We start from the raw sequence: 23854 nt of genomic DNA on the forward strand, positions 1-23854 counted from the left end.
GTAGATGCAATGAAAGTGAATGGTTACTGAGACATCTCTTTTTGTGTTCCACAAAAGAAGGTGACTGAGGGAGAATAAATGATGACAGAATTTTTGAGTAAACATTTACATATAATTTACATTTATATTAACTATCAGTCCAAACATATAAAAATATAATCAAAAGATGGTGTTTAAGAGCCGATAACAGTTTTTCAGCATGCACCCGACTGCTTCATTCAGCTAGAGGGTTCTGCTCTTCCCTGCGTCATCTCATTCAATATTTTTCGCCATCTTTACTGCATGCCCCCATGACTCTTCTCCAGAGAATCCATTTAGTGGGACTGTATAGTGGTTTTGCAAGCTCACTAGTTATTGATTAGCTTTTAGGATTAGTCACCTGGTTCCCTGGAGTAGAAAGGCAGCAAAAATCCAGCTGAGATTTGAAGCACTAAGTCTGAGCTGTGCTTAAGTATTGATTTAGATGTTTTTATATAAGATTTTTTTAAAATCACCAATGTGTTCTGTGTTAGTGTAGTATAAACTGCTTTGGATAAGAGTTTGCTAAATGTCAAGATACTAGTGGTGGTTTAAATTCATTGGAGGGAGGGTTGGTTAGCAAAGACATAAGCGGTTGTCAATCTGAACGTCGAGTAATTCCCAGTGGAACGATATTTGTGGCTGGGGAAACCTTTGGAAATGCACTATTGGCTGATTTTTAAAGTGAGTCATGCATTGGCCCCTTCCTCCTAGCAGCAGTTTCACTGTCAGCCAACAGGCATAATCTTTTAGTTTTTGCCTACGAAACAATTTTTTTTGAAAGAAAAATGATCTCCTTGCAAATGCATTAGGACTGCCATTAGATCTTGGCCACATGGAAGACCCCCAGATCCATAAGTACTGTAGGTCTAAATGTAATTAGTGATGCTTGCTAGGGCAATATCACGATTTCTCATATTTTAGGATTAGGGATTAAAAAAAAAAAAAACTAACTCTTTGTATTAAAATTAGGCATGTCATTTATCCTGCACTGCTTGTGCTACGAACATGAATGATTCCTGAAATTGTGGAGCTTTGTTGAGGAGGGGTGGGCTATTAATTTCTAAGCAATCAGACTTATTTGTTACGCTTGATGCACGATAAAATTGATGAAAAATATCCCATAAATTTACATTGAAGACGGAGCCCAAGCCAAATCCAGGGACAAGAATTCTATAAGAGTGCAACTGTAAAGCGCTGCACTAAAAAACATTTAAAACACCTCTTGTTCTGTCAACCGCAGAGCAATGCCCTGGTAACCACACACAGCAACCTAGGATTATGGTGCAGATTTTTGCAAAATGCTAATTTTGTATAAAAAACGTAGTTTTGTAGTTTAAAAAGAAGAAAGGCAAAGCCCATACCAGCATAACAGAAAATTTGAAGAAGGTTGTTGTTACGATCTCCCCATCAGGTCTTGATCGGCCAAGTATCCCCCCCCTTCATCTAGACCAGAGATTAAAGGGGAACTAGTGCTTTATAGCAGTGAAGGTATCAGAGGGCCAATGCAGAAGTGAATTATTCAGGATTCTTCTGAAGCAGTTTAGAACAGTTTGAGATTATTTGTGGATATATGGTCAGTACAGGAGATCATCACTTTTGACTTGTAAAATATATCTTTCTCCTTCGAGTTCACCGTTTGGTGTGGAATCCAACAACAGTTAATTTTTTGGAGTTGCTTGAACTTGACCTTTCAAGCGCATCATCTTTAGAATATAAAGAGGCCCGGATGGAATCTGTGTGTGTAGAACTTTGCAGAAAGCTCCACAAATTTGAAAGTCCGTGACAGAATTTTCAGAGGATGCAAATATATAAATTAGTGTCAAAAGATTAAAACAATAAAAGATTTCATTGGGTTGAAATATCATGTATTATGATATGTTTTTGCTGGTTCCCGCACACAAATTATGTCTTCTCCCTGGCATCTTAAAATAGTCTTAATAATTACAGATGTGTTATACACTCACATGCTTATCAATTTAGAACTTTCGGATCACCAACTCAACACTTGCAAATACAACAAGCGAACGGAACACATGACACAGCGCCAGCTACAGACTACGATCAATGCAAAACATTTATGAATGGAGGGCCCCATTCCATGTACAATAGAGTAAAATCTTCTCATATAACAGGCTACTGGATTTATAGACAAACTCCATCTTCCACTGTTTCATTGCGTCAAATATATATATATATATATAATCATGTTGTTCAGACTTTCACATGTTTTTAGATCTTCTAATAACTTTTATTCCATCGATACTGCATTATCCACAAGAAGGCTCGATGAAGCGTAAACGTGATACTGAAAGCTGATTGGCTTGAATGGTTACCTCTGATAATGATTGGTCATGAATGTGGAAGGAGGCAAATTTCATTTTGCATTCATTTGGCCTTTTTTGGATGCTTTTTGAATAGAAGCAGATGACGTAGCTCCATTTGAATATCCATTTTAATTGGTCAGTTTAATAATGAGAGGAGGCTTTATGCCGTCAGCCTCCTCTGGCATTCATACCGATTCATACAGTAATTTAAAATCACCTGTCTACCACACATGAAAGAAAAGTAAATAGAAAAACGTAATTTTCCATTAAAGTCATCTGAGTTGTGTATGTTAGTACGTAAAGTGATTAAAACAACGTAAATTTTGAATATATTTTTGAGGAGGCTCAGCCTCCTTTGCCTCCTCTGACCAGCTGCTGCTGCTTTGTTGTTCACAAAAGTTCTACTCATTCCCCACCCCTTGCATATTTGTTTATTAAAATAAATCTGGGTATACTTTCAGCTACGAATAAGAAAACAGTACTCCTACCTTTATTTAAAACATTTTACTATGTTTAAATCCCTTCTGCAGAATTCTGCAGATTTTCCCTCAAAACCAGTGTAGAATATGTGAAAAAATGCCCTAGAAACCACAAGAACAGCCAAGGAAGTTAGCAAAAATACCATAGCAACTGCATAACACCTAACTAACAACCACTCAGAACACCTTAGCAACCATCCAGAATAGAGTAGCATCATGACAGAGAGTTTTTCACAGGCAAGTGCAACTCACATTTTCTACAAAAAATAAAAAAAATCTAGTTTAGTTTCTTACATTTCCTCCTATGTGATTTATGGTACACTAATTGCAGGGACACCCAAATGTATACTATATAAAACATATATTGTCCTCAACATCTTGCAGGTTATTAGTTGTTCTTCAACAATCCCATTCAAGCAAACATACTGAACCACACACTGTAAACCCCAATATGTTAGCAGAACTCAAAAAGGCAAATCAGTTACATCAAATTTTTTAAGTTACAGTTCAATCGATTTTGCTCTCAATCAATGGTCTCAAAATAATTCACACAGCTGACGAAACAGACACACAGTTTTGCAGAACAATTCAATTTCACTGCATAATGAAGCAATGTATTCTTTTTTGATAATGCATTTATTAAAGCTAAGTACTTAAAGCAAAACCATAGATGTGTTTTCTATTGAATTCATAGCATTTTCAGCTATAGACACACCACTCTACTATTAAAATAACACATTTATAATAAAAACCTTTTTCCATCTGGTTTCATTAAATGTCTCTACATTTCTAGTTGTTCCTGCTCTTCCTCTGGAAAGATGAATATATATATATACATACTGTATGGACCTGCAGTATGTAAGACAGCACTGTAAGCACAGATAGTATACACCCCCCCAAAAAACTGCCGGCTGTGGTTGCCAGAATAAGTATGTAAAAAATACAATAAAAATGTAAACAAATTTATAGAACAACCTGTAAAGTATACTGTTTAAAACTGTTGTTTTTACGGTATATTTTACGGTGCAGTACCGTTGTTTAAAGGGGTTTCTCCCCTTTTCTCCCTAATTTGGAATGCCCAATTCCCAATGCGCTCTAAGTCCTCGTGGTGGCGTAGTGACTCGCCTCAATCCGGGTGGTGGAGGATGAATCTCAGTTGCCTCCGTGTCTGAGACCATCAATCTGCACATCTTATCATGTGGCTTGTTGAGTGTGTTACCGTGGAGACCTAGCGTGTGTGGAGGCCCATGCTATTCTCCGCAGCATCCACGCACAACTCACTACGCGCCCCACCGAGAGTGAGAACCACATTATAGTGACCATGAGGAGGTTACCTCATGTGACTCTACCCTCCCTAGCAACCGGGCCAACTGGTTGCTTAGGATGCCTAACTGGAGTCACTCAGCACGCTCTGGATTCAAACTTTCGACTCCAGGTGTGGTAGTCAGCGTCTTTACTCGCTGAGCTACCCAGGCCCCCCGTAGTTTATATTATTAAATGATAAACGTAATATATTCGTTTTCTGAAACTGTAAAAATCTGTTTTCACTTTATAATGTATTGTTAATTACCATAGTTATTACAGAAGGGCACATGATGACATGTAGTTCATCAGTAGTGGCCCTTCAAAGAGCAATGACCAATAGACATGTAGAGACAGTGCTCAGTGTCACTCACACAAACATCTTAACACCATTAGGGTAACACATGTGAAATTAAAATAATGCAATAAACATGAACTAAACTACATAAAATAAAACACAGAACACCCCAAAGTACATAACTGATATTAAAAATAAGAAGAAACATAACTATTCCCATAAAATATGATGAAATGAAATGGGTCACGCAGGAACTAATAATTTACATGTACTCTCTTGTTAAACATAATATAAATTTTAACAGTTATTTATACGGGAAAATCATACTTTTTACATTTTTCCATAAAACTACATGTATTGTCTTTTAAATATATATATATATATATATATATATATATCTATATATATATATATATATATATATATATATATATATATATATATATATATATATATTATATGTATTTTACGGTAACTACTCATTAAACAATTTACGTTTTATTTACTGTAGCATTTTTACAGTCTTTTACTGTTAAAATTATGGAACTTTTTTACAGTGTAGTAATTGTAAACATTGACTGTGGTGTGCAGACCTCCCTCTTCTTTTTTTGTTGAGATTGAAGTCACTGTAGATCTGCTCACATTAGGCCAAACACTTTGTGTGTCTTAGAGACCGTGATTCATAATATGATCAATTAGAGGAACTATCAGATAATTTGAGCCTCTTCTATGTCTTATTTACTCTTCCACCCTGCTGTCCTCTTTCTCTCTGCTCACCATCATTACACCATATCCACTTCTTTCCTCAACTCTTTCAATGCATTGCTCAACCCTGAAAGGAAAGAGAAAACTTTCCCCTTTTCTCATTACTTCTTCCTCCGATTTCCTCTTCCTTTAACCAATCTATCTCTTCTCAGTTTGCACTTCTTCTTTGTATTGTTCTTCCTCTTTTTCTTCTTCTTCTTCCTCATTGTTTGTTTACTCTAATTGTTCATATTTGACCACTTTTATAGATAGCAAAGTCATGATTAAACTGAATTTCTTTGCTGTGTGCATTACTAACACATAAGATATCGATATAAAGGGATTTCACAATCTGACATGTGCATTTGAGAATATGACTTTAATTTCATTTTCAACTTTGTTAACTGTTTTAAAAGCAAGAATCTTGGATCAGAGAAATGTGTGTGTAGAGTTTCGAGAAAATTATGAAAATCATGAAAAATGTACAGTCTGTTTAGGACAATTTCAAAGTGTCCATATGGCTATGTTCATTGTTTTAAAAGCAGTGACCTGAGTTTGGAGAAATATGTAAAATCGAGAAAAACTGTAATAAACTTCCATGTTATTAGAACTTTTAGATTATTATTTTTTTTTACTACACATGCCTGTTAATTGCTTTTAACTTGAAATAATAAGTGGGCTAACTCATACATATTGATGGCACTTTTAGTATAATTCTTTGGCTGAATTTAAAATTACCATGTGAGTTCATCTTAAATAGCTCAAGCAAAGGAATGGTACTTTTATAGTACTATTTATCACAGTTAATGCTAGTATACTTCATGCTTGGAAATTGGATACACTATGCCTTGAATAGCTTAGCAGTTTCTCAATGGGTAAAGTAATGTTAAATTGCATTGTACTTGTTCTCAACCTAAGCTCAAGCTCCACTATTCACCATAATGGTAACCCCCCAAATCTTTAACAAAACACAACCTCTTCTGAATAACACAACAAAACATTAAACACAAACAAGTTTCCCCCTTTACATTCATCTTGCACAAAGACACATTATATAACACTTAATTTTAACATTTACTCTCCCTATCGAGTGCCATGCAAAGCATGCTAGGAAATAATTTTCAGGGTTCAAAAGAGCTTATTTGCATGCTGTTTTGAAACCAACAGCTTTATCTGTTTATTTTGCAGCATTTATCTTCAGTGAGTCCATTTAGTCACAGATTTGATTAAGTTAGCTGGTGTCTATGTGTGTGTGTAATAATAACTGACCGTTAGCCTGTTTATCCACGTACAGTGCATAAAGATCTTTATGTAATAGTCTTTCATAAGACTCTGAATGTGAATATTTTGACTCTGGTTTGCTCCAGAGAAAAGGTCAATTGGATTCAATTTGGAGTTGGCTGCAGCAGTACGGCACTGATGAAGAAGCAATGTGGCATTTTGAGGCAGTACATTTATCAGGCAGTTTGAACGAGGCGGTTTTAAGGCTGCCTCTTGATAGGATTTGTACTCAATGAAATGGACATGCATGCACACTTGTAGATACATGATGTTGTGATCATACACATATATATATATATATGCAGCGATAATGACATAGACACCATATTTAAGTGAATGGTGACACTTACTCGTTCCCTCTTTCTCTCTGTATTCAGGTATCTTCATGAGTACTTGCAATGTGGATGTCCGCTGGTTTCCATTTGACATCCAGAAGTGCGAGCTTAAATTCGGCTCATGGACGTTTGATGGATGGTTGCTGGATCTCCAGATGAATGAGGCTGATATCTCTGGTTACATGCCCAACGGAGAGTGGGACCTTGTGGGTGAGTGAGTACACACAACACCTCCTGTATGCTTATCCATCAACCATATCGCTCACAGGCAGAATATGACATGTGCTTTGTGTTGCTGTAGTAACTGGCAACGATTAGTTATTAAGTTACTCAGGGCTGTGAGAGGTCAGTTTGGTAGAAGTATATTTTAAATAGCTACATTAAAAATGCACACTTTTTAACTGCATCAAAAGCCTGAGAATCACTCTTACCTGCTATAAACAACAGGAAGCCACTTCCAAAAGGGAAAGGAGAATATGCATCCCATCTTGTTAAGCTCATGTTCATTCATATTCATTCTTACTCCATCCGATGAGCCTGTTAGTATTCAAATTACATTTAATTAAATTGAGTGGATAAGTGGAAGTGGACTGGAAAAACATCTTACACTGCACATTTCTGACCCTCTTCTGATTTTCGTCTCATTACATAATTCTCTGGATTGTTCCTGTCTTGCCGTGTACCTCTGACACAGTTACACTCTTTACCTTTCTCTAACACTTTTTAAATTGATCAAACTGCTCACTTGTTATTTAAAATCCTTTGTTCATGTTTGCGTTGTTTGAACATACAACCCTGCTTAAACTTCTGTTTATAGCTGGTGTAGTTTCTACACTCCAATTTTTTTTAGTCTGTATTTTTGTCTTGTTTTCCAGTAAGCATCTTAAGCATCCTTAAAACACCCCACATTTACTTGAAAAGTAAAAAGACATAAGATATTAAGTCTTGTTAGGAGATATCTAACAAATTTAGTAAGGTTCATACTTAAAACAAGACAAAAACTCTCTAAATTGATTTGTGTGTGTGGTTAAGTAAATCTACACTGAATAAGTTAAAACGTGAAGTAAATTTTATATTAAAATGTAAAAATTTAATAAATATTATTTATGATTGTTTGTTATTTTATATCATGTACCAATCCTAAAGTAGAAAACCTTGTCATAATTTTTTGCTAATATGAGCAAATTTCATTGGTAAATAAAATAAGTATGTTTTTAACTTTTCATAGCTGGTGTTCCCAGCATGCACTGGACTTGAATAATTAATGAGCTTGCATGGTTTCACTGTTTGCAAGATTATTCATTTTGTTTCGTTGGTAACTTCTTGTTTTGTGCGGTCTTAAGTTCATTTTCTACTCAAAATTACCCGTTTATGATCAAAAAATTTATCTGTTGAGCGTTGATTTTTCTATTGTCAGTAATGCACATTGATGTTGTCTTATACACTACATAGCATGCATTAAGTTTCCCTGTGGGAGGCTTCTGTATGTCATTTAGTGCATGATTAAACATGTGCTTGTAAGGAAAATTCAAAACGTGACATGTTCTCATAAAATATTTATTTAAATGTAACTATGTTTATTTAAGCACCATGTGTATAATATTTGTAAGAAAAAGTTACTGAATTTACTAAAATGTTATGTTACGTTTACTCACTTTAATCAACATTATGTCATAAAGTTAAGTAGATTTTACTCCATTAAGATTACTTAGAAAAACGGTGTGCAAAAATGTATAAGAATTAAGTCAGTTTTACTAGTCGTTTTTTCAGTGTAGTTACTACTTGCGAACTATCTACTTGCTAATGGAGTAAGAAAAATAAACTCATTTTTTTTTTTTTTTGTACCTTTAAATTAGGTTTATTTCTCTTCACATTAGCAAATCGTTTGCCCTTGTTTTAAGCATAAACCTCACAAAATTTTTGTTAGATTTCTCTCACTGAATATCTTTTGTCATTTTGATTGCTTTAAGGATGTTTAGATATGTTGAATGGAAAATAAAAAAAGACAAAAATACAAAAGAAAGAAGTCTAGTTGATTGAAGCTGCTCATCATTTACAGTTATTTTCTGGTCCAAGCTTGAATATGTGGTTGTTAAAGCGAGGTTACAGAGGTTAGTTAGTGCTGGTAGACCACCTTTTCTAAGCAGGTGGGGACCTGGTTGAGCTGGTTAACCATGTTCCAAGACACAGCTTGAACTGGTTTACCAGCTTTACAACCAAAGGCTAGCATGACAGTTCACCTTTGAAAAAACGTGCTTGAGGAGATGTGTTGAGGACAGTGAGAAAAACCTGATAACCTCATAGTGATGTTCAGACAAAAGCATGATGCTCAGACACAGGGAAGAGCTTGCCTCTGGCTTGCATCTGCTGATTAGGATGTTTTATTTGGTAGTAGATCAAAGGTGGAAGAGCAGCACTGGCTGCTCTTGAGGACAAGAGTATCTCCTTAAACATGAGACCACCAGTCCACAGAAACAAGAATAGAAGTATCATTTTATCTCATTATTTTCCTCTCGTGCTGTTCCTAATCAGGTGTGCCGGGGACAAGAAATGAGCTGTACTATGACTGCTGTAAGGAGCCATTTCCAGACGTGACATTTGTGGTGACCATCCGCAGACGGACGCTCTACTACGCCTTGAATCTACTCGTTCCATGCGTTCTGCTTTCGTCCATGACCCTGCTTATCTTCCTGCTGCCTGCTGACTCTGGAGAGAAGATCTCACTAGGTATTCTGAAAGAAAGATAGGAAATAGAGAAAGTGAAAAGGAAATGCTTTCCAGGAATAGAATTACAACTTCTTCAAGAGAAGAAGAAAAAGCAGAATGGTCACCAAGAGTTTGCCAGTCTTTGGAGTTAGAGTAGGTGTATGCTGTATGTCAAAAGTGAAGAGAAAGTACAGACAAGTTTCTGCACCTAGCAACAGCAGGTTGTGGACTTGATTCCCAGGCAGGGTTCCCACACCTTCACACCATTGATTTTCCAGGACATCCAGTTGTTCATGATTACTAGAAAAGGAAATTTTTTTTTTATAGAGATTTCACTCACAAAGAGCAATTTCCAGCCACTAAAATATTTCAGAGCTGAGCATAAACAGAACACTTTATATTCACTATGGAAATTTCCATTACTTTTTAAGATTTTATCATTTTAAAATTAATCATTAATACAAAAATTACAAACCTGCTGGAAAATCCTACTAGAGGTTTCTAGTTGGTTGAAGTTGGTCATTTATGGTCATTTTATTGATATTTTTTATTTTAATTTTTAGTAGAGATTTTACTCATGAAGAACGATTTCAAACCGGTCTCATGAGAAGTCGTAATAATAGTACAAGATGTCTAAATCGAGACTTTTACTCCTTTAGAGAAAAATAAACAAACCAATGAATAATTATATTATGATGTTTCCTAAGTTAAACCACTAACCCAATCCTAAACCTAACCCCTAACCCAAACCCTAAACCTAACCATGATTTTAAGAAAATAACTTTTGTGTACCACGCAAGAAATAAAACACCAGGGTTTGGGACTAGAAAGGGGAAGCGTGTTACAGGTAATTGACATCCATCGGTCATTTGTATTGCATTAATAAATATGGAATGACTAACCAAATTTATTCACCGACGTTTCCTTTCTTAAAATAAAGTGTTGGATAGAAGACTAGCTAAAATCTGATGCCTGTTTTAAATCCATTTTAAATTCTTTTTGTTGATTGGTTGATCTGGGAATAAAGGTTGTTCCTTTTCTATGAGCCAAGTGGTTCGATATCTCACGGTTTCGTCATCTCATACAAATTATTACACTTTGTCATGAATCTATGTTGGTAAGTCGCTTTGGGTAAAAGTGTCTGCCAAATGCATAAATGTAATATAGACAAGACTCGAAAGGAAGAAGATCATGTTTTGTTGCATTTCTGTAACAAAATACTTTCAGTGCAATTTCAGCAGTGAAAATAGAATTCCGCAGCCCTTCTTTCCAAGGTCAGGATACTAAAACAAAGAGCGGGGTGGCACGATTTGGGTCACCTTTCTCCCATTGTGAGCCTGGGCCGAGAGCATTGCCACCCTAGGCGCCTGCCTATATCACCTATGCCAGGATCTGCTACTGGGTGCTTTATAGATAGTGCCTGATTGTGTCATATCAACTTGACTCTTGGTTTACATCAAGGACTTTTATTCAGTCTCATTTAATTCTCTGTGAACATCAAACACAGTTCAAAGAACAAGTAAAAATAGCGAGAGATGGAATGGAAGGAATTTTACATATGATTGTCAAGACACGTGAAAAGGGATGAAGTGAACTCGCAGCATATTTGGGAGGAGGAGAAGAAAAGACAGAATGGCTTGGAGCGACCAAAGAGAAAGAAAAAGAGACAATTTCCTCAATTCAAGAGTGCGTATAACTGCAACCAGGGTGAAGGGAAGTGCTTTAGTGTACACTTATATGGGCAATTAATCTATTGATGTAATTAAAGAAGGGATGAGTCAATGTGTGTAAGAGAGAGAGAGAATGCATTGCACTTTCCAGGAACCAGAGCTGCAATATTGAAACCTCTTTGACAAAGTATTAAGACATAGTTATAGAATAGTTCAAGACTATCTTTTATTTATTTATTTAATTTTTTTGCCAAAACAAAAAGTTAATATCTAAAATTTTTATAAGACCCCTTAAGGTGAAGTGTGTAAGTTTTGCGCTATTAGCGTCACCAAATGGAATTGCAAAAATATTTACTGTTTTATCCCAGTCTTCCATTGGTTGACCAAACAGATATTCCAAAGTCACGTCATTGGTTGTGCCAATGTTGCTGAGCCACAGTGTTTATAATTTCATGGGAATCAGCTTAGAAATGGTTTACTTGTAGTCATCTCTGCATATTATATGGAATATTCCAGGTTCAATACAGCATTTTTTATTGATAACCACAAAAATGTATTACAACTTGTCCATTCTTTTCTTTAAAGAAAGACAAATCTGGGTTACAGTGAGGCACTTACAATGGAAGTGAATGGGGCCAATCCCTAAACATTCACATTACTTACTGTTTCAAATGTATAGCTACAAGACATAAACAATACGCGTGGTAACATGATTGTAGTGTGATAAAATCACTTGCTAACCTTTTCTGTTTAAAGATAGATCCAATTTTACAACTTTGTTGCCATGACGACGTAACACTGTAAAGCCTAAAACGACCGTTAAAACAATGATTTAAACAACTTTACAGCTCAAAAATACACAAGATTTAACAGAAGAATGAATGTAAGTGCTTTTATAAAATTATAAGCTTCCCATTTCTGCCTCTAAACCCTCCACAAATTGGTCCCATTCACTTCCATAGTAAGTGCCTCACTGTAACCCAGATTTGTGCTATTTTTAAAGAAAATCAGGGATGAGTCAAAATTATATTTAGTGGTAATCAACATTATGCCACAAATGCTTTCGACTGAGCTTAACTTGTACTGAAACTGAAATATTCCTTAAAGGTGGAATAAGGTGAGATTCAAACATCAGGTGGATGTTTGAATGAATTAATGAATGAACGTTACAGTTATATAGCACTTTTCTGACACTACACTCAAAGCGCTTTACATTTAACAGGGGATTCTCCTCAACCACCACCAATATGCAGCATGCACCTGGATGATGTGACAGCAGCCATAGTGCACCAGTACGCTCACCACACACCAGCTATTGGTGGAGAGTGATGGAGCCAATTCATGGATTGGGATTGTTAGGAGGCCACGATTGATTTTGGGGGGGGGGGGGGGTAATTGCCCTGGGATTTTTAACAACCACATAGAGTCAGAACCTCAGTTTAACATCTCATCCGAAAGACTTTTTACAGTATAGCGTCCCGGTCACTATACTGGGGCATTAGTACCCACACAGACCACAGGGTGAGCACCTCTTTCTGGCCTCACTAACACCTCTTCCAGCAGCAACCTGAGTTTTCCCCAGGAGGTCTCCCATCCAGGTACTGACCAGGCTCAACCCTGCTTAGCTTCAGTGGGTAACTAAGCAAGAGCTGCAGGGTGATATGGCTGCTGGCAATATGTTTATTGCTGCTTATTATGCATTATGGTTCTTTAGAAGACTAAGGTTCTAATAAGCATACTGTATACTAAGGCCACGTCCACACTAATATGTTTTTGAAATTTGAAAATGCATTGATTTAGCTACTTTTATGCCTTTCATCCATACTAGAATGGTGTTTTCTTCAAAAACAAAGACTTGCAAAAACGCTTTCTAGAACTGCATATGTTGGAAAATCATGATGTTAATAAACTAAAAACGGAGTTTTCAAATTAAAACCTATTAGTGTGGATGTACACACCAAACCCTTTTTGTTTGAAAACACCTTGATTTTGCTATGTTTATGCCTCTCATCCACACTAGCATGGTGTTTTCCTCCGCTGAAAACCACATACTTTGGAAACGATGACGTTAGGAAACAGATTAGTGTGGATGAGGCCTAAGAAAAGAGAATGTACTGCACATTGATGGGAAGTGCCATTGATGTTGCTTTAAAAACAAACAAACATTTATTTACAGCCAAAAGTGTTTTTCAAATTAATCCAGTTGATGAATTCAGTCAATATCATTTGCCGCTCTATTTTTGACAATAATTTTATAGAGTGTCTATTATGCCAAGATAGCACTTATAAATCTGAGCAAATGATATGAAAGAGGAAGGAGGTAGAGTGAGCGGAAGCAGATTTAAACAGCAGATAGAGATGGATGGATTGCGTGTAGGGGGGTTGGGAGGTGAAGATGGATAGCAGGAGGAGAGGGAGGGAGGGAGATGACTTGAACTGAACTAAAGAGCAATTGAGGAAGAGAAATGGCCTGATGTAATTCACTTTATGTATTGCTCCATCAAGCCCATCACTGCCGTCCAATCAGATCCAATCAAATTCTGTCAAGATGAGTTACGTCCAGTCAGAAGCTGTATTTGGTTATCTTATGCTGGCTGTACATTAACAGTGCCAATGCCTTATGCTACTAGAGTGGTTATTTTAGTGGTCGACCGATATGGGTTTTTCCAGTGGCGATGTCAATATAGATACAGTTTACATTTACATTTTATGATAATCAATTAAAAAGATTTTAAAAAATGCAATTTGCTTATATTTATGCATTTGGTTCGCTTCAAATAATCAGAAAATTTGCATTGTCTATTTGTAAAGCTATCAGTTGATTTGTAAACTAACCTTGTTGTTAATTGGAAATGTGGACATGTCATTGGTCATTGTGGAAACCAAATATCAGACGATTGATTGGCCCGGCTAATTTATTGGTCTGTTCGTTAATTTGTAATAATTTGTCCACGATTGCATGTTTACTTCATGCACCCTCATGAATTTCTTTTGTTTTATACCTATTCACAGGTATAACTGTGCTACTTTCGTTAACAGTCTTCATGCTATTGGTGGCAGAGATCATGCCAGCAACCTCAGACTCCATCCCGCTAATAGGTAAAGCATGCCTTGTGCCCTTTGACACATTAACATGCATATATTTGCTTTTCTGTGTGTATTCTGCAATATCTTTAAATAATTTAGCAAGATTCAGCCTCACATAGTTCATTTGCACAGGGCTCTTTGAATATTTTAGTCTGTATTTAAACCTTTGAACGTTAATATTTTTTAATGATTTGTTAAATGTGGCGAGTGTGGATGGAGCTTTTGAATGTGCTCTGATCCACACACTGCACCAATACTGAATAAATTGTCCACCGTTTTGTATCATGGCCAAAAGTGCTGGTCTTGGCAACTGCAAGCTCACCCTCTCATAGTAATTTGCAACGTGAATCGTAAAAGCCCGTTAACTGGAAATGATGGGCAGGGCAAGAGAGATGAAGCAGGAGACAAATAAAAATAAAAACCAACCAGAGATACCAGAGACAATCCTCTAAAAAAAAAATAAAAAAAAAATAAAAGCCTTCCCACATTCTCTTTTCACACCGTCTGGTTTATAGGCCCACAGAAGACACAGAGATGTAATCTGCAGAAATGTGTTTGTTGGAAGAGTGTTCATCCAAAGCGCTTTGTCTCTGCTGTCTGTTTCTCTCTCTCCTTTATGATTAAGGTTTTATGGTTCACTCTTCTTTTCCTCATTCTTCCTTTCTTGCCTCGTTCCTTCCCAGTGTCACTCTTTTATAAATCAATGCCCCTATTAGTTACATTTTGCCCTGGTTTTTACCGCAATGGCTGGGTGATAAAAAGAGGCTATTCTACTGAGAGAGTAATAATTTAAAGGTTTATACATACCATATTCTCTTTCTGTCCCTCTTTGTCTGTCTCAGGGCAGTACTTTGCAAGTATAATGATCATTGTTGGAATGTCAGTTATTGCAACGGTGGTCGTGCTGCAGTATCATCATCATGACCCCAACGGAGGGAACATGCCCAAATGGGTACGTCTACACACACACACACACACACACACACACACACACACACACATACTATGTTTTTATATCATTGTGGGGACTCTCCATAGACTTCCATGCATTTTTTGGATTTTATACAGATCTAACGATAATTTCTATCCCCTAACCCTAACCCTACCCCTAAACCTAACCCTCACAAAAATCTTTCTGCATTTTTACATTTTCAAAAAAACATCGTTTAGTATGTTTAATAAGCCATTTCCCTCGTGGGGACCACTGGCTGTGTAGGTGATCTCAGGTTTTACTATCCTTGTGGGGACATTTGGTCCCCACAATGTAGTATAAACACGTACACACACACACATTTTTTTTTAGGCTGTGCTTACATTACTATAGCAACTGATATTGTATAGATACAGCTGGAACTGACTACTCTGTCTAAACCAATGGATCAGATTTCATCACTTGCAAAATGACAATGTGGACAGTCAGCCCTAAAGATTGGATTTGAAAACAAAATCAGATTCGTGTGCAGTGTGAACAAAGCCTTACTGTCCTATGGTGTGGCTAAATCTACAAATGCCTTCATCTTTCCTAAAGTGCATTTCTCTCATTTCCCCATTTTGTCGGTAGCATTGAAAGCAGTAATTTACTGATTCAGTGATAACAGACATAAAGCTTACAGAAGGGGACTAAATGAGTAAATGGGAAGCAGATGGATATAGATCTGCATTCTGTCCACGCTGATGAATGACCGTATTTGAGCATTCTGTAAGACAATTAGCAGCTCGGTCCTGCATATCGAATCACATTCACTTGCAATGACAAACCCAAGAAGGAGAGAAAGCGGACAGGTATATTTACTCAGGAAAACTAATGTCAATTTCACAACACAGCACAACTAGATTTTTACATTTTCTACAGAAAATAGAAGTTGGCATTACAATTTTAACACTATTTCCAATGTCTCTATGTTATTCTGGTGCCAAGATATGGCTGGGGTCCCACAAGGGTCCAAGTCAAAAAACGCCACCCAATTCAAGTGTTCTGAGTGGTTGTTAGCGCATTACTCAGTGGTTAAAAAAAAACTTAATTCCAAAGATAAGTAATAGCTCACCTTACTTAGCCACACACTCATGTCTGTAAGACAAATGATGCAGGGCAAGTTACGTGCCTATGTTTAATACTAAAGACTGAAATATGCTACACAAGTACATGAACACAGACACTTCTTGCTACGCAGGCTCGACTTTGTGCATTCCAGAATGTATCAAACCGCAATTCATCACAAAACGCATGTACGTGTTGCATTCTCAATGTTGCCACGAGGGCCGCTATAGCAGACATAAGTGTGAACTGTCCACTTCTACTACGAGGTTTCTCTTTCAAGTTAACTATTGTCATGGTGGAGAAACAGTTTGAAGAGAATATTGCTCAGCAAGTAGCGTAAAGTCTTTTGAGCTGCTTACCTGAATAATAACAAGTCCAGTTTAATGGCACAGACTCTTAACTCTATTGCCCACTTGAGTACTGAGGTTTGTCACCGCCTCGGTAAAGCAAGAATGCGAGATATGAATGTTCAGCAGGACTGTGCATTGGCAATACGCTGGCAAAACGCTTGCATAGTGTGTACACGAACTTGCATAATGTTTGTTTCTGGCCCTAGAGTTCAGGGTTTGTTCAAATCCCAACCCTAAGTATGAGCAATGGTAATTGTGATATTTGATTTTGCATGCACCACTAGTAACAACCACAGCTTGAATCCTTGGATCAACTTGCTTTTTGGAACATTTACACCCAATATATCCACCAGAGCCAGGACTCAAAGGAACTCAAAATGGACACTCTCTTTCCCTGAACAACCAGAAAGTGCAAGACTTACATAACAGCTGTATAAAAAAAAAGAATTCAGAGAGTTACTGTTCAAGAACATGTAAAAAGGGAAGAATAACGTGAATACTGATAAGGAAAGATGTTTGTCTAACCCGCAAGGGATTCTGCATTTAACATAAAAATTTAGAAGAAACTGAGAGAGAGACATATTCAAGCCTATGTGTATGTCTAGAGCGTCTTAGTAAATTCTGCTCTGTGGTTATTTGTATTCATCTGACATCACACTAGAAACAAGGTTGTAAATCTCTTATAGAAAATAGGTATCTAAAACAACTGCCCAGACGTTTGAGATAGTGTTGGGTTCGAGTCCACCTTAGTCGAGTCCGAGTTGAATCCGAGTCCAAAAGGGGCCAAATTGGACTCAAGACCAAGTCCATAACAGGCCGAGTCTGAATTAATCTGTTCATGAATCTGAATTCAAATTGTAACCGTAAACTCAGCATCAGTATTTTAAACTTATTTCAAACTTCACAACTAAGAAAAACAGTTTGTCAATATAAATGTAACAAAAACCCCTCTGTTGCATTTCATATATACATTTTATGATTAGTATCCTGCTGAACAGACTTCATAGTTTTTTCAGAATGAAAGCATATGCTTTAGGTGTATGAAGGGAAAACTGTCCTTCAACACAATTCTTATTGCGTTCTGTTGACATTTCAATTATTTGTTGCTTTTTCTCCTCCACTCAAACATAGACTAAAGAAAGTGAAAAGCTGCGTTAGTCATTACAACCAGAGTTATTATTGTTTCGAATTTTAATTTTACTTAATTTTCAATTTGTCAATTCAATTTTATTTAGTTTTATTTAAAATTATCCATATTTAAAGAAATAGTAGTCTATAATGAGATTTATTTCTGAATCTTTTTTCTCTCTCTGCCAACTGATTTGGGAAAATACAGTACATGCAAATGAGTCAACACAGTAGTAATTAGCACTCGCTGAGAAGTTACATCTCACGATTTGACTGCAAATGCTACATCCAAAAACATTGGAAAAACCCACTGATAATATTAGGGCCATGCCGTCATGGACATGATTTTCTAGTTAATTTGCCGGAAACCGCACAATGCAGGGTAGTTCTGCATGCTGCTCGTGTACCTAAATCCCTGATGCATCCATGTGCGTCTTGCAGCAGCTGCCGCAGAAGATAATAAAAAAATAATAATTTATATTTGCTTGAGCGGCAGCCGTGTTGGTCTGCAATCAGTCTAAGATATTTAAATACCAATCAAAGAAAATGTAATTGAGCTCTTCTTTAACCGCAAAAACATGGAGAATAATAATTTTGAGTCATAAATTTAACAGAATTGTCCTTCAAAAGTGTCAGAGATATAGACTAAAAAAGACATGCATAAGTTACCTGGTGTTTTACAATAAAAATAAAATAAAAATTTAAACTAAAACGTCATAACCAACTAAATGTATCTTGTAACATGAAGTTTAGCTTCATACACAAACAATAATACATTTATAATACATCGAATAATACATTTATTTTATAGTCTATTATTAAATTATAAACAAAACATTTCACTGCCCAAAATATCCTAATATTTTATTTTGCATGGTTGAATGTTGTGAATGGTGGACAAATGCTGTAAAAGAATGTATTTTAAGCAGCTCATCAATGCTTTGAAAATAGTTAATCAGTAATAAATAGGTGCTGTTTATCTGTTTATCAGTTGCTGTCTGCTTTAGCAATAAAGCCCCCAATTTAAAAAGTTACACAGTTAATTCATCAAGCTATTATGGACCAGTTCAAGCTGACAAAACTGCGTGGACCACAAGAGACTACAGAAGCTTACATGTGTAGATACATTACGTCTAAAAAAACGTAATATCCAATATTAATACTATTTTTATGTATTTTTATTTCGATATGCTGTTTTTAGTAAACTGTGATGTGGGTGACTTGATTCAATGAAGTTCTTGATTTTAAGTTTTTAACCACGATGAAACGCAATGCGAACATTGTGGCTGCACAAACATCACACGCAATTTTACCAGTTGTCAGGTCCCGTGTTGTGTGATCTGCCTTGTTTAGTTTCTTTTACATTTGATACATACCCATCTTTATGTTTTCGTCATGCCAGCCACCTCGGTAATTGTTGTTATACAGTAGTCTCTGTAGTAACATTCAAGCGTATTGGTTGACTGATGAGTGTGCTTGTGCATGTGTGTATGTATGTGTGCGTGTTGCTTAAACAGTGAAATAAACTCTGGCTACGTCTACAACTTCAGGGGCTAATACAGCTGCATGCAGACAGAGATGTGTTCATGAATTTCTGTTTATATATATATATATATATATAATTTTTATTTTATTTTTTCATCACAAATGTCATGTCATGGAGTCCCAAAGGCTTGAGTCCGAGTCAAGTCTGAGTAAAAATGCATCCGAGTCCATGACAAGTCCAAGTCCATTAAAATTGGACTCGTGTCTCGGACTCGAGTCCGAGTCCAAACTCGAGTACCCCAACTCTAGTTTGAGCCTTGGCACTAAACCTCAGATTGCTTCTGGGGGACTGTCCCTGTAGTAAGTGTACAAAGGGGACACACCTTTTGGTTATGCTGTATGGATGCAAACATCCATCAACTTGTCATTGTGACAGACTGATCTTTAATACACCAAAAGTAAGCGTAAAGATGCCAAAAAAAAGGACCTAGTTGCTTAAATTGCAGTTTTTCTGGGGATGACAGCAGTGCTAACCCCACTAGTCATAGATTTTGCCATGCTTTATGTGTTGCCATGGCCAGGACTTGGCAGTGCAACTAAATAATTCCACTATGTCACATCTTTATCTCTCTCTGCATCATGGTCCATTCTGTCATATCTTGCTGTTTTACTACTTCTTTCCTAAAACTTATCTTCTCTTGACTCAGCAGATGCTAGCCAGTGCTTGGAAAATAATCTCTTTGATTCTTTCTCTAGCATTTATTTCCTGTGTAGATCTAGTTCCATATCCGGTGTTATCTAACCATTTGTTTTTACAGTATGTGTAGTGCATAAGCAATATTCGGTTCAAAACAGCTTGAGGCACTACTGTGAAATGCATGCTTCCTTGCTTGCCGAGCACAATCTGACCTGCTAACACTCTGTTTAAAGGGATTCCACTTTTACTATTAAAAGCTAATGTTGTTAACTGAGAAAATCTGCATATTTTCCAAACCACCACTGAAGGTTTACCTTCTCTTACCAAGATTTCTCCCTCTACATATACATTCTCTTAGGTTCAGCTAGTATTGCTCCAGTGGGTGGCCTGGTTTTTGCGCATGAAGCGGCCTGGTGAGGGTGAAGACCCTGAGCGTCCTCCTTGCGCCCCTCACTTACGCCGTTGTTCTTCGGGTTCCCAGAGTGGTAGCCTTCCTAATGCACCCGGTTCTGCTTCTGCAGACCTCCACCACCACCAAACGTCTTCTTCACTCCATCCGCTTCATCCACAGAGCCTCCTTCAAGCTGCTGCTGTGGCCGGTCACACCCACCATCTCCACACCCAGACCAACAGCGCCAACAACAATGGCAACCTGCTCTACATCGGTTTCTCCAGTCTGGATGATGCCTTGCCGCCGTCCTTGCTGACCGAGTCCGTGCAAAGAAACAGCATGTCAGGTGGTCCACGTCCTGCCGTAGTGTCGCCACCAGCAGTTGGCTCCAGCCCACCACCTCACCTACCCTCACAGTTCTGCAGCCCTCCACCACCTCCGACGCCCAATCTGGAGGCCACAGGTTGTCCGAGTACAGTGTCTGGTGGTGGAGGCGGGTGCTCTTGTTCGGGAACCAGCGGTGGAGGTGACCCACAGCTTCAGGCGATTTTAGACGAGGTGCGTTACGTCGCCGATAGGTTCCGTGGACAGGATGAGAACGAGAGTGTGGCTGAACAATGGAAGTTTGCTGCAGCTGTAATCGATCGACTTTGTCTGGTAGCATTCAGTGTTTTCAACATCATCTGCACCATCTCCATTCTTATGTCAGCACCTAACTTTGTGGAGGCAGTTTCCAAGGACTTCATCTGATTTGACTTGGTGTTTGAAATGAACATGCATTCGGGAAACTTGGGTTTGATCGTAAATGGGAAATATCCATCTCCCTAAACAGTGACTCAACTTTTTCCCAATACTGTGATTGGATTAACGCAGGATCCTGAGGTCTGGAAAGAGAAAGCTTCTGATTGGCTGATGTCCTTGTACTCTGGACATTGTAGGCCCGTTTAAACATCTCCAACTCCAAAAACTTATTGAACTATGATGTTTGTGGAATGCTCAAGACCTTCATCACAAGGTGTTTTGTAAATGAAGAGGATGTTTGGTTCGCTATATGGTAAGATGTTCTAGACTCAAGTTCGGCTATGGAATGAATGAAAAACAAAACATAAAAATGTGAAAACACTGATAATGGCCTTTCAACTGCGTCAACAGTTTCATAACCTGACATAAACCTCTAGGGAATGGGCAGCCGTTGTTCTCAACATTGAGTGACTTTGTCAGTCTAACAACTTTTAAACTTCTCTAAGATGTCAAACTATATTTTGGTATGTTCATCGATGAGTAGGTGGCACTGAATAAGAAGATGAGCAATGAGGAAGGATAATGAGGGTGTGAAAATATTAACCATAATGGCAGACAAATGGTGAATGGCTGGTATTAACCCAAATCACACACCCTAATCTGTAAAGAAAGAAAGGTTTTGTTTCAGGGACAGGCACCACATATATGATAGCTGGATAACTACATCGGTACTGGCTGCATGGTTTAAGAGGTTTAGATAATGGAGAGACACAGTAGAAGTGAAAGATGAAATACCCCTGACATGGACAGAGATAGAGACCAATGGAGAGATTTAGGACTCACAGGAATATGAGGCAAGAGTAAAACAAGGGGAATGAAAGACAAAACGAGACAGAGTGTATTTGAGAAAGAGACACAGTCAGCACAAAACGAAAGAAGGATGGACTGAAGAAGTGGATCAGACAACTGGATAAGAAAATGAAAGAGTGATAGGGGAATTACAGCAGGATGGACAGAAACATACGGATAAAGCAGTTGGGGGTAAGTGAGACTCAGCAACATTTTCTGGCAAGAGGAGAAATGGCTTCGCTGTTTGAAAGAAATAGCGCATCATGTCACAAAAAAGCAGTCACAAAACAGACAAGAAGAAAAGATAAACACATTGCAAATAGGAAGTGGTAGAGGGTGTGGGGAAAAAAAAGATATCGAGATAATTCCCCTGAGATATAATGGAAAAATGGCACAAAGACAGCTGAGACATGGATAGAATTTTATATTTCCCTCCCTCGCCCACCATCTCTGTGAAATGTCAGAACAAGTGAGATGTTCTCCGAAAGGAGAGACGATATTCAGAATAACTAAATAGCAGTACAGCAACCACAGTAACTGTGCACATTATCTGCCATCATTTAAACATTTCTGTACAAATACAGAGTATATGAATTAGCCAATTTTGTCCCATTTCTCTCTCACTTTCCCACATACACACACAAACAACAAATAAACACAAAGCTATATTTGACTTTCGGTTGGTTTGTCAATCTTTAGTAAACGTATTATTCAACTTAAGACTGCTCTGTCTAGTTTAAGTGGCAGTAGCACCACCAAAAGGAATTGCAAAAGCATGAGGTAACATGTTGACACCAGACCACTGAATTATTGGAAATTAATGCACACCAGAGGAGGTAATGTGACAACGTGAAGTGGAGTGGCCATTACATCTTGGGTGTGCGTTAATTTTCAATAATTCAACAGTCTGTCATCAATTATTTCTTACTGTTAACATGGAGCAAACTCCACTCACAGCAATTACATTGGTAATGCACAACTAGAAGTTTATCCACCTAGAAAAGCAGTTCCACTTCAAAAGAACTGCCTAGAAAACTTGCAGCTAAAAAAAAAAAAGAACAATATTACAGTAGAATAGTCTCGCAGAAACATGCAAACTGATTTTTACGTGGCTTGTATCATGGCAGTTTCCTGGTAACATGAATACTAGAGGTGCTAAAACAACGACTTTATTCCCTTTTGCACAAATCACAAGTACTGTAAAAGGGGAGATTATCAGTTCATAAACACTTATATTTCACCCTAACATTTTTACTATAGTAATTGACTTTTAAGGCGATACATGTTAATGTTTGCATTACATAACCACCTACATTTACAAACTTGTTCGTGCGCAATCAAATTGCGCAGAAGCTCAACTGAGCATTGCACTTGCGATGCAAATACAGCAGAGTCTTGAAGAGCACGCAAGTTGACACGTGAGCCGAAAGTGTTATAGAAGCACCACAAAATGAAATGGTTGCTTCAGCAATTGTGTTTTTCATGTCAGGCTCAAGGTTTACGATTAGGAGGTAGATTTTGTTGATTTAAAACTCGATAGAGCATTAACCTTAAAAATCTCATCTGTTTGGGAGAAAATTTAACTCACTTTTAGCGCTATACGACATTTCACCTCGGAACGTCAAAAATACGAGCTTCACATTTTATTTTTGAAACCCTCTGGCTTGCCTACTATGTTTCATTTGTAAGTTCAATACATGTAAAGTAAATGCGGTTCCCTGTCTGTCACTCACTCGACGTTGTGTCGATGCAGTGACACTAGGGGTTCGATCTTGAGAGCCCCAATCACCTTTGCTTAAAATAGAAAAGGTCAATGAAAATTGGTGAGTGGAATTTGCATGCCACTCTCCACCCCGGACATACGGGTATAAAAGGAGATGGTGTGCATCACTCATTCAGATTTTTTCTTCAGAGCCGAATGCATGTGT

The 23854-nt window shown here is 37.5% G+C and overlaps 1 protein-coding gene across 1 annotated transcript in view; it reads left to right on the plus strand.

The window, feature by feature from the left end:
• The window catches only part of LOC127425653 (neuronal acetylcholine receptor subunit alpha-7-like), a 34549-nt gene extending 12074 nt beyond the window's left edge, over nucleotides 1–22475 (plus strand). The window contains exons 6-10 of the mRNA XM_051671851.1: nucleotides 6827–6994; nucleotides 9317–9511; nucleotides 14173–14259; nucleotides 15090–15199; nucleotides 20304–22475. Of these exons, the coding sequence (XP_051527811.1) occupies nucleotides 6827–6994; nucleotides 9317–9511; nucleotides 14173–14259; nucleotides 15090–15199; nucleotides 20304–21086 (1343 nt within the window). The 3' untranslated portion in view covers nucleotides 21087–22475. The remainder of the gene's footprint in view (nucleotides 1–6826; nucleotides 6995–9316; nucleotides 9512–14172; nucleotides 14260–15089; nucleotides 15200–20303) is intronic.
• The last annotated feature ends 1379 nt before the right edge of the window (nucleotides 22476–23854 follow it).

The sequence above is a fragment of the Myxocyprinus asiaticus genome, chromosome 34 (assembly GCF_019703515.2).
Source record: "Myxocyprinus asiaticus isolate MX2 ecotype Aquarium Trade chromosome 34, UBuf_Myxa_2, whole genome shotgun sequence".
NCBI classification, from domain to species: domain Eukaryota; kingdom Metazoa; phylum Chordata; class Actinopteri; order Cypriniformes; family Catostomidae; genus Myxocyprinus; species Myxocyprinus asiaticus.